The 12,237-nt window shown below is 37.2% G+C and overlaps 1 protein-coding gene across 2 annotated transcripts in view; it reads right to left on the reverse strand.

Moving 5' to 3' along the window:
* SBF2 (SET binding factor 2) overlaps window positions 1-12,237 on the reverse strand; it is a 394,504-nt gene that overhangs the window by 179,497 nt on the left and 202,770 nt on the right. For both annotated transcript variants that reach the window (XM_049780980.1, XM_049780981.1), the window contains exons 14-15: window positions 8,538-8,742; window positions 3,265-3,374 (exon numbers count right to left, since the gene is read on the reverse strand). In XM_049780980.1, coding sequence (XP_049636937.1) covers window positions 3,265-3,374; window positions 8,538-8,742 — 315 coding nt within the window. The remainder of the gene's footprint in view (window positions 1-3,264; window positions 3,375-8,537; window positions 8,743-12,237) is intronic.

Consider the following 12,237-nt stretch of genomic DNA (forward strand, 5'->3'; position numbering starts at 1 on the left):
TGATAGACCACTGGCAAACCTAACAAAGAAAGAGAGAGAGAGAAACTTGATAACTCGTATCTTGGAATCAACTTGACTAAATATGTGAAGGACCTATACAAAGAAAACTATAAAACTCTGCTCCAAGAAATAAGAGAGGACACACGGAAATGGAAACGCATACCCTGCTCATGGATTGGCAGGATTAACATCATCAAAATGTCAATACTCCCCAAGGCATTATACAGATTTAATGCCATCCCTCTAAAGATACCCATGACATTCTTCAAAGAAGTGGATCAGACACTTTTGAAATTCATTTGGAACAATAAACACCCTCGAATAGCTAAAGCAATCATTGGGAAAAAGAATATGGGAGGAATTACTTTTCCCAACTTTAAACTGTACTACAAAGCAACAGTTATCAAAACAGCATGGTATTGGAATAAGGATAGGTCCTCAGATCAGTGGAATAGGCTTGAATACTCAGAAAATGTTCCCCAGAGATACAACCACCTAATTTTTGATAAAGGAGCAGGAAATCCTAAATGGAGCAGGGAAAGCCCTTCAACAAGTGGTGTTGGCACAATTGGATAGCCACTTGCAAAAAATTAAACTTAGACCCCCAGCTAACATCATGTACAAAGGTAAAATCCAAATGGATTAAAGACCTCGATATCAGCCCCAAAACCATAAGATATATAGAACAGCACATAGGCAAAACACTCCAGGACATTATAGGCATCTTCAAGGAGGAAACTGCACTCTCCAAGCAAGTGAAAGCAGAGATTAACAGATGGGAATATATTAAGCTGAGAAGCTTCTGCACCTCAAAGGAAATAGTGCCCAGGATACAAGAGCCACCCACTGAGTGGGAGAAATTATTCACCCAATACCCATCAGATAAGGGGCTAATCTCCAAAATATACAAGGCACTGACAGAACTTTACAAGAAAAAAACATCTAACCCCATCAAAAAATGGGGAGAAGAAATGAACAGACACTTTGACAAAGAAGAAATACACATGGCCAAAAGACACATGAAAAAATGTTCCACATCACTAATCATCAGGGAGATGCAAATCAAAACAACGATGAGATACCACCTCACACCCCAGAGAATGGCACACATCACAAAGAATGAGAATAAACAGTGTTGGCGGGGATGTGGAGAGAAAGGAACTCTTATCCACTGCTGGTGGGAATGCTGTCTAGTTCAACCTTTATGGAAAGCGATATGGAGATTCCTCCAAAAACTGGAAATCGAGCTCCCATACGATCCAGCTATACCACTCCTAGGAATATACCCTAGGAACACAAAAATACAATACAAAAACCCCTTCCTTACACCTATATTCATTGCAGCTCTATTTACCATAGCAAGACTCTGGAAACAACCAAGATGCCCTTCAACAGACGAATGGCTAAAGAAACTGTGGTACATATACACAATGGAATATTATGCAGCTGTCAGGAGAGATGAAGTCATGAAATTTTCCTATACATGGATGTACATGGAATCTATTATGCTGAGTGAAATAAGTCAGAGAGAGAGAGAAAAACGCAGAATGGTCTCACTCATCTATGGGTTTTAAGAAAAATGAAAGACACCCTTGTAATAATAATTTTCAGACACAAAAGAGAAAAGAGCTGGAAGTTCCAGCTCACCTCAGGAAGCTCACCACAAAGAGTGATGAGTTTAGTTAGGGAAATAACTACATTTTGAACTGTCCTAATAATGAGAATGTATGAGGAAAATGGAGAGCCTGTCTAGAGTACAGGCGGGGGTCGGGTGGGGCGAAGGGAGACTTGGGACATTGGTGATGGGAATGTTGCACTGGTGTTGGGTGGTGTTCTTTACATGATTGAAACCCAAACACAATCATATATGTAATTAAGGTGTTTAAATAAATTAAAAAAAAAAAAAACCTTCTGACATTAACTTAAATAACCTCATTGAGAGACACAAATTTCATAAATTTTCTTGGTGCTATCCTTTTTTGTCCTTTCTTTTCATTTTCTTCCTTTTAATGATTCTGCTCACACTTATATACATTATGTAAATGTATTATGATCAATTATGTCAACTCTTGAATATATGGTGTTTAGATAAAGTAATTTATAGAATAAAAACTATGAAGGCAGAAAACCAAAAAAAAAAAAAAAGAAAAGAAAGAAAGAAAAATGAAGCCTATAATAGCTTAATCATTAAAATAAAAGAAAATAGGGCCGGAGAGATAGCACAGTGGAACGGCATTTGCCTTACATGCAGCCGATTCAGGACGGATGGTGGTTCAAATCCCGGCATCCCATATGGTCCCCTGAGCCTGCCAGGAGTGATTTCTGAGCGCAGAACTAGGAATAACCCTGAGTGCTGCTGCAGGGTATGGACACCCCCCCCCCAAAGGCAAGAAACATAGCACCCTTAAAACCTCAAAAGACTTGCAGTCATGTAGCATTCAGAGTAAAATGCAGGGCTGCGGAGGCAAAGTCTGAGTTGGAGTCAAGGAGTCTGAGTTGGAGGAAAATTTGGGTACCTGGAGTCAGAGTCTTAAGTAAAAAAAAATTGAGGAGTCAGTCAGAGCATTTATTTACTGACTCCACAGCCCTGCTTTCCACTGATTCCACAGCCCTGGAATGTTTGCCCTTTACATGGTTTACAAACTCTTTACATTAGATGTTCAAAATTATGGCAAATCACAGAGAAAGTGAACATCTATTAAAGATGGTAAAATATATATATATGAGTCACATTTACAATGACTAGCACAGTTTCTGTAATTATTTATTATTGCTAGATAATTTGGATCAGATAAGTTAAAATATTAAGCTTCCAAAAATATGCCAAATAGAATACATAACAATATTTTTGTTGGTTTGTTTTTGAGTCACATCTGACAGTGCTCAGGGATTAATTCTTGCTCCATGCTCAGGGATCATTCCTGGTGGTGCTTGGGGAACAATAAGGGATGCAAAGGATAGAACCTGGGTCAGCTGTGAGCAAAGCAAATGCCCTCCCCACAGTGCTATGGCTCTGGTTCCATGTAACAATTTTTAAGGGGGAAAGTATTCACTGGTGCCTATAACTAGGTTGGTTAAGATACTGTCTATTCAAAATAATACAAAGTAATGAAAAAATCATAAAGAATACCTTATGAAAAAAAAGGATGGAATCAAGAATTTACCTAAAAGTCAGATGACAAGATGAACACATAAGTCTGAAAGATAATACATGCCTGAAAGAGAAATGAGAATGCTTTCTTGGGAAAGATAGCTTTTTATTACCTTTTCAGTCTCCAATGTTTTATTTTCAAATATGAATGAAATGCAGTTTCTAACAACTTCCAATCTCTGTGCACTGTTGAAAACTGTTGTCACCTTATCCATTATTGAAACTAGTAAAGAAGAAAGCACAAATGAATTAAAATGCTGTGGCAGTTACTAAAGAAAATAGACCAGAACATTATATGACCATAAGTGCTTACATGACCAACCATGTGTGTTAGTTGTTTTCCTTATTACATGGCATTGAAGGTATTACATTTCATTACTTTGATTAGTTTTAGGTTTTGAAATATCAGGTTATTCATTGAATTATTAAGGAACAATTTTACAGGGTAGATTCAAATGATAATCTCAGATTATGAAAATTAATTTCTATTGCACAGTAAAGTTATATTAAACAATTAAGGAGAGGTAGGGACAAGATGGTCACATTGAGAGAACTTGTGATCAATCATAGTAAATCCATACCTAAACTTGCGTTAAGTTAATCTACACAGAAACTGACCTGTCACCTCAACAAATCTGCCATTGCAACTACAAAAGAACAACATCCAAACTGAGGACAGAGATTCCTAAAAAAGGAAAAAAAAAACTTTCTGACTCAACTGCTTATTCTTAAGAACATGTTTTGGAGGTTCTAGCAGCTGAGTACAGCTACTTGTATATCCATGACCAAAGAATGGGCCCATTTCTATTCAAGGAAGGCCAACTTCTTTGAACAAGTGTATAGCCTCAGAAGAGAGACACATGGAGTAGTGAGGGAAGAAGATGAAAGCCCGGGTAGGGCCAGATCAGCCATATCAACACTTATGATCATCAGAGTGAGAGATGTCACAATCAGATTCCCCTCATATCCTCAAAAGACTTTTCTTTTCCTTTGATGATCAGATAGAGTTTATTTCCTTCCAAAAATGCTTACATAGGACAAGAGGAACTGAGTTACCAGAATGGTAAAGACAAAGGAGAAATAGGCTGGGACTGGGGAGAAGGAACATGGGAAGAAGACAGCCACTAAGGAGATAAGCTTAGGAATGCCCCAAGAGCAACAATGTTGATAGGTATTATTTCCTTTAACCAGACCTCTCTGTGAGGAGTCAAGAGTCACTATTCAAGGGGCGGGGGGGATAGCATCCCACTTTGTGCTGTCCTTCCCCATCACTTGGACCTCAATTTATTGCATTTTGAAAACAAAGAAGGGGTAATGTTGGGTGCCCTTTAAGACCATGCACAAAGGTCAAATCAAAATCAATTAAAAACTTTGATATCATACCTGAAACTATAAGGTATATAGAAGAAAATGTAGGCAAAACAGTCCATGACACTGAGACTAAAGGCATCTTCAGGGAGAAAATACACTATCCAATCAAGTGGAAGCAGAGATAAATAAATGTTACTACATTAAACTGAGAAATTTCTGCACTTCAAAGGAAACAGTTAGTAGGACACAAAAGCCACTTCCAGATTGGGAGAAACTATTCACCCAATACCATCTGACAAGCGACTAATATCTAAGACTACAAGAACTCAACAAGAGTTGACAGAACTCAACAACAACAACAACAACAACAAAAATCTAACCACATCAAAAAATGAGAAGAAATGAACAGGGGTCGAAGAGATAGCATGGAGGTAGGCATTTGCCCTGCATGCAGAAGGACGGTAGTTTGAATCCCAGCATCCCATATGGTCCCCCAAGCCTGCCAGGAGCGAGTTCTGAGCCTAGAGCCAGGAGTAATCCTGAGCGCTGCTGGGTGTGACCCCCTCCCCCCAAAAAAAACAAAATAAAACCAGAAAGAAAGAAAGAAAGAAGGAAGGAAGGAAGGAAGAAGGAAGGAAGGAAGGAAGGAAGGAAGGAGGAAGAAAAGGAAGGAAGGAAGGAAGGAAGGAAGGAAAGGAAGAAAGAAAGAAAGGAAGGAAGGAAGAAGGGAAGGAAGAAAGAATGAAAGAAAGAAGAAGAAAGAAAGAAGAAAGAAAGGAAAGAAAGAAAGAAAGAAAGAAAGAAAGAAAGAAGAAAGGAAAGAAAAGAAAGAGGAAGGAAGGAGGGAGGGAGGGAGGGAGGGAGGGAGGGAGGGAGGGAGGGAGGGAAGGGAGGGAGGGAGGAAGGAGGAAGGAAGAGAAAGAAAGAAAGAAAGAAAGAAAGAAAGAAAGAAAGAAAGAAAGAAAGGAAAGAAAGAAAGAAAGAAAGAAAGAAAGAAGGAAGAAAGAAAGAAAGAAAGAAAGGAAAGAAAGAAAGAAAGAAAGAAGAGAAAGAAGAAGAAAGAAGAAAGAAAGAAAGAAAGAAAGAAAGAAAGAAAGAAAGAAGAGAAAGAGAGAAAGGAGAGAAGAGAGAGAAAGAGAGAGAGAAAGAGAGAAAGAAAGAAAGAAAGAAAGAAAGAAAGAAAGAAAGAAAGAAAGAAAGAAAGAAAGAAAGAAAGAAAGAAAGAAAGAAATGAACAGACATTTCCTCAAAGAAGAAATACAGATGGTCAAAAGGCACATTAGAAAATGCAAATCAAAACAACAATCATCTCACACCAGAGACTGGCACACATGACAAAGAATCAGTGCTGGTAGGGATGTGGGAGAAAAGGAACTCTCATTCACTGCTGGTGTGAATGCCATCTAATCCAGCCTTTATGGAAAAATATATGGCAATTCCTCAAAAAACTAGAAATTAAGTTCCTATATGATTCAGCAATACCACTCCTAGGAATATACGATAGGAACACAAAAACACAATACAAAAATGCCCTCTGTGCTCCTATGTTCATTGCAGCACTATCTACAATAGCTAGAATCTGGAAGCAACTCAGGTGTCTGACAACAGATGAGTGGCTGTGGTACATCAACACAATGGAATACTATGAAGCTGTTAGGAAAAATGATGTCAGGAAATTTAACTACAATGGATGGACATGGAGAGACATGCTGAGAGAAATGAGTCAGAGGGAGAGAGATAGACACAAAATAATCTCACTCATCTGTAGGATATAAGAAAAATAAAGGACAATACGGTAACAATATCCAGAGACAAAGGAGATGGGGCCAGAAGGATAAGAAGCTTATCACTAAGAACGGTGTGCACAGTTAGAGCACTAACTGCATTGATAACTACCATGACAATGACTGTGACAGAAAGAGGTGGAATGCCTGACCCAAAACAGGCAGGGTGTGGGGATGGGGAAATGGGGAACATTGGTAGCAGGAAGGTGGTAATGGTGAAAGGTAATGTACATTCGATGACGGAAACCCAACTACGAACATTTTTGTAATTTTGGTGCTTCAATAAAAAATTATTACAAAAATAAAGACTCAATGTTGAGAGTTTTCAAGTCATAGAGATTTGGAGCCAGCAATCTTGGTGGAACCTCCATGTTAGGTGGCTGATCTCCATGCAGAACCAAAGATACAGAATGAAGAGTCTAAGGATAGATTTATTAAGACTCAGTGTTGAAAGACTAAAAGTCAAAGGGAATGCTAAGGCCCTGCAATTCAGACTTGCAGAAGTGAGGGCTCAGAAGTCAGAAACTTGGAGTCCTGAGCATGAGGTAGGCACACACAGTTTTAGCTTATGTATTTATGGCACTTATCCATATTCTTTCAAGGCATATATAAGCAAATCAGATGTTAGATTAAGCCATGCATCTTGTTTACGAGCCCCGTTTGCTAGTTGTTGTCGGTCCCAGAGATTGGCGGGGGAAAGCTGGGGAGAGGAATTTTCCTAATCTCATTCTGGCACTGGGTAGGCTTGATCTCCATTTTGTTTTTCTAGGTTCAGCCCCAACAAACAGTGTAATGGTACCTCTCTGGTTCACAATAAGCTTTAAGCAATTTTATTACTATCTTCAAGCTATATTTTTTTTATGAGCTTTTAAATTTCCCTTAGGATAGGCCTTTAAAAACCCACATTTCCTTATAAATCTATTTATTATCTGGGAGTTATTATTTTCTTTAGGTGATATTACTTAGTTAAGTACCATAGTGCTTCTCACTTAAAATACTTGTGGGGGTGGTAAAAATCCCCAGTTATGACAGTTAAATACTTTACAACAACCTGTAATGAATATGGTTTATGAGCACAGAACTTTTCAGGGTTTCCTTTCTTTTGACTTTCAAATGTAGTTCTACCCAGTCATCATTACTCTGACCCTTCTAGGGAATATCAGAAAACTAACCTCTTAAAATTTGAATACCGCTTCAGACAACAAAGCAGTTAGACACTCATACTAAGAGGACATAAAGAAAATGAAAAGTTTTTACTTTTTAGTTTGGTACAAAAGAAATCCTAATTATGTTCAATTCAAGTGAACATAAAAATATTAGCATCTCTACATAAATACTATTTATACTGTCATCCATTAATAATGAAATTATATTAACTTCTTGGAATACTGGATAATTTGCAAGAAACTAAAACTACCATACTGAATAATTTGCAGGAAACTAAAACTATCAGGACCAGGAAAGCTAGATAAAAATCCAAACACCATCTATTTTAATATGTAAGAGAGCTACAGAAGCATAAGGATTAAAAGCCTCAAAACTTCAGAGAAGGGAGAAGACTGAGCATATAAGTTAATACACACATTCACTTTTTCACAGTATTACCAGTATTGAGTATTAACAAGGGACCGAGATAATCAAATCCTGGTACGATTGACTATATAGCAAATCCTTAGGTTGACCGGTAGCAGCATTATCACTAAAGAATCAGTGAGTAGGAATGGGCCTGGGCTATAGTCACTAGGTTATTCTTTAAGGATTATAAACAAGTGGGATGGAAAAAGAATAAAGAGTGGGTAGGAGATCTTGCCTTGCACAATGTCAGCTTAGATTTATTCCTGGTCCTCCATAGGGTTCCTTGAACCAGCCAGGAGTCACCACTGAGCCCAGAGCTAAGAATAAGCCCTGAGTACTGCTGTGTGTGGCCTCCCAAAAACCAAGCAAAAAATAGTAAACAAATATATAAATGCAAAGTTAACGGAGCCAAATTCTGTAGAAAACGAGAAAAAGCTTTTTTTTACTCCAAAAGGCAAGAAATCAGAACATAAAATAGAAATACAAAATAGATTACAAAAACAGAAAATTACATAAATTATTAGTCATTATATTCATAAGAGTAGCTAAAATACAAGTTAATAGACTAAAAGAGTCGGACTGGTAAATAGAAGTATTCTATTTTTGAATTAAGCTCATATTTTGCTTACACAAGTTTGCTGCTTTGTGAAAACGCTATGCACTTTTTTTGTCCTATATATGATGAATGTTTACTTTTAAAATAGACAAATACATACCAACAGGGGGACCTGCTGGCACAACACATTTCTTTTCCATTCTTGAAGCAGTTGGTGCATTCTGATTCTTACAAAGATTTTCCTGTATTAATTCCTGGACTCGGACTTCATTAATTTTTGGAAAGGGAAGAATATGAACTCTTAAGTGGGATCCTTCTGTTGGGCGTGGTACTTTCTGGAATGCCATATGAGGGTTTGGATTCTCCTACAACAACAAAATTAGGCAAAGACCAAAAGTTAAAATAACAATGGTTGGGATAAGAAGTGAGTTTAAAGAGCTGGAGCATATGTTTTCTATGTGGGAGTCCTGGGATAGGTCCCTGTTACCAAATAGTCCTCCAAGGACTGAGCAAGGAATAGTCTTCAAGCCACTGTGAGACACAGAGTACTGTGTACTCACTCATTCTCATTCTCTCTCTTAGGAAGGGAGTAGGAATTTCAAGGGACAAGCTAAAATCGTAAGAGATAAATCATGTACAGATATTCAAATATATACTGGCTCAAGCTTTGCCTTGTTTTTCATCTCCTTATTCTCTTAAATAATACGAATACTCAAAGTTTCCGACCTTGAGCCTTTTTTCTTTTAAACTTACTTCCCTGGTAATAATGTTCAAAGTCATAAAAACACAAGTGAACTATAATTTTTGTTTGTTTGTTTTTGAACCCCACCCAGTGGTTCTCAGGACCTATCCTGGCTCAAGTACTCAGTGATAGAAACTAAAATCTGTTCCTTCCAGAGTGCAAAGCATATACAACAACCTTCTGAACAATTCTTTTTCTCCAACTGAGCTCATTCCTAATACCACAGTCACATATCCCACTGCTTATACATAATATTCCCATTTGAATGAAAAATAACAGTTTAAGTACTAAATCCTCACTCCTAGAAATCTGTTATAGAGCTTTCATTACATTAGTGAATGGCAAGTATTTTTTTTTTCATTCACTCAGGATGAGCTCAATATTGTTTTCTAACACCCGTTCTCTATTAACACCCAAACATAAGCTCTTATGTTTATAATCTGAATCACTTTTCACCACCACTTTAGATTAAGCCAGTACCACTCACTTTATTATACACAGCAGTCTCCTAGCAGGTCTCCTTGCTTCCATGTCTGTGCTTCTATTGATTCTTAACACCACAGTAATCAGGTTTAAAATAAGTCAAATCACCTAACTAATCTTTTCATTCAAATAGCACCTCATCTCAAATAAAACCCATAAATTCCTACAAACATTGAAAAAGTACAACAAAATCTTGCCTTTATACAAGACCATGTCACTCTATTCCTTTCATTGAGCTGCCTTAACAAACATTTTTGAGCTGTTTTGTCTAAAATGTTTGTGCCAATTTGCACAGCACAATTTCTTCCTTCCTAAATGCCACCATCCCTCCAATTTTCTTCTCATCTAAAATTCCACCAACACATTCCTTGCCATTGTCATTTATATTTTCCTTTTTATTATTTATCACCTCAAACTTACTATAAATTTTAACTTGCTTATTGTGTTTCCTCTCACTAAAATGAAACTGCATGAAGACAAATATTTGTTAAAAATTTTTTTTTGGGGGGTTTTTCTGGGTCACACCCGGCGGTGCTCAGGGGTTACTCCTGGCTGTCTGCTCAGAAATAGCTCCCGGCAGGCACGGGGGACCATATAGGACACCGGGATTCGAACCAACCACCTTTGGTCCTGGATCGGCTGCTTGCAAGGCAAACACCGCTGTGCTATCTCTCCGGGCCCTTGTTAAAATATTTTAAATCTCTATAGTATTATCAGTTGCCTCTAGAAACTGTACAAAGCCATGTTTGCTAACCACATCACCCAGAATCAGTTTCCCTACTGGCCTGACTCATCACTGACCCTCAAAAATTCCCTGCAGGGATGCTGATCTGACCACACTTCAGGTATGCTGGTTGTTGGGCTGATAATACCAGGGTTTTTGTTGGAGCAAGTGCAGGCACCTTTCCTCATATCTTCCTTCTCCCGGGAAAGCTTGGCAGCTGTGACCATGCCATAAATGCAGTCCCCATGTTCAAACCAGGCCTTAATCCAGGAGTCCCTCAGCTGAGTATACACTCCCCAAATTCATAGTATCATAGTTTTGAATTTCTGGACTTCATTTGTTTGATACTGTCATCCTGAAAGGAACACCCCAATTTTTTTAAAATAATTTTTATTGTGGCCAACGTGAATTACAAATCTTTCACAGTAATATTTAAGGTACAAAGTGACAATGAATCAGGAGTATTTCCACCACCAGTGTTGTCCTCCCTCCAACTGTATTTCCAGCATCCTCTTTCTCTGCCCCCAGGACTGCTAGTATTACTGGTCCCCTCTGTGTATAGCTTGTTGAATATTGGGTATCGATTCTGTTGTCGTTGACTTTGGGTCGTTGACTTTGGGTTTGGTGTTTAAGTCTGATCATTTTTATTTCTATTCAATGTTCATATGACTGTTTGATTCTGGTACCAACCATATTTTTACCCTCAATTTATGAGGTAGATCAAGATGATTCAATTTATGTAGTTCTATTTCAAGAAAAAAAAAAGAAAAGAAGAAAATGAAAAACAAAAAATAAATAAAACAAAAAACCTAGAGGAGTCTAGAGGTTATAAATATGAATTTAAAAAAAAGAAAGGGAAAAAAGAAAATCATAACAAAAAAAGCAAAAAAAAAATCCCACAAAAAACAAAAACTAACAACAACCACCAAATAGACAAAACAAAACAAAACAAAAAAAAAAAAAAAACAAAATTAAAGCAAAAGACCAAAACTACAAAAAAGCACCACAGCAACAGATACAACAACCAAACAATAACCATAAGACCGAAAGAAAAATAAAAAGAAAGGAAAGAAAAAAAGGAGTATAGTGTGGCAAGTTTTTTTGTTTTGTTTTGTTTTTGCATAGGCACAGTAAATATTGGGGAAATTAGAAAGGGAAGTCCCTAGGCCTAAAAGATACAGTGTTTCTCTGCTGTTAAAGCATACTGTCATGGGAATAACTACAGGCTCTGTACACTTTCCTTTTCATACCCCAAGGAATTTTTATGGTGCCAGGAAACTTGGCGCTCAGTTAGAAACACCCCAATTTAACAGACTGGACATACAATAATAAGAGCTTACTAAACCTTCTGCCATAGTATTAATTACATCATTGGTAATACAATAATTTTCACAAATGAACTTGCTACTGTACTTTTTCTTTTTTCTTCTCTTCCATTTTATTTTTTTCTTTCCATTTTTCTTTTCTATAACTTTGCTTTCACTTATCTGGAAACAAATGTATTATGATCAACTATGTTAACTATGTGATGCATTTTCTTTAAATAAAAAAAAAATAAGCTAATGGAGACCAAAGAGTTAACTCCAAGGGTTGAAACATATACTCTGTATTCAGGAAGCTTGGATTTAACCACTGGAAGGATATGGTCACTTGCACACCAAAAGAAGTGATCTCTGAGCACATACAGGCCCTCAATATTACCATGTGGGGCCCAAAAGAACTGATGGGAGAATGTCTAGAAACAAGACTATATGCAAAAATATAAAGACAGGTGTAATGACAACTCAGAGTAAGATTAAATAATTGAATGAGAGAAATAGTTTAACAAAACAGTTTATCTCATAGTTCCTGACATTTTCCTTATTAGTTTTATATTTAACTTTATGATATCCAAATATGATTTCTGATATT

This window comes from Suncus etruscus, chromosome 9 (assembly GCF_024139225.1).
Source record: "Suncus etruscus isolate mSunEtr1 chromosome 9, mSunEtr1.pri.cur, whole genome shotgun sequence".
In the NCBI taxonomy this organism is placed as follows: Eukaryota; Metazoa; Chordata; class Mammalia; order Eulipotyphla; family Soricidae; genus Suncus; species Suncus etruscus.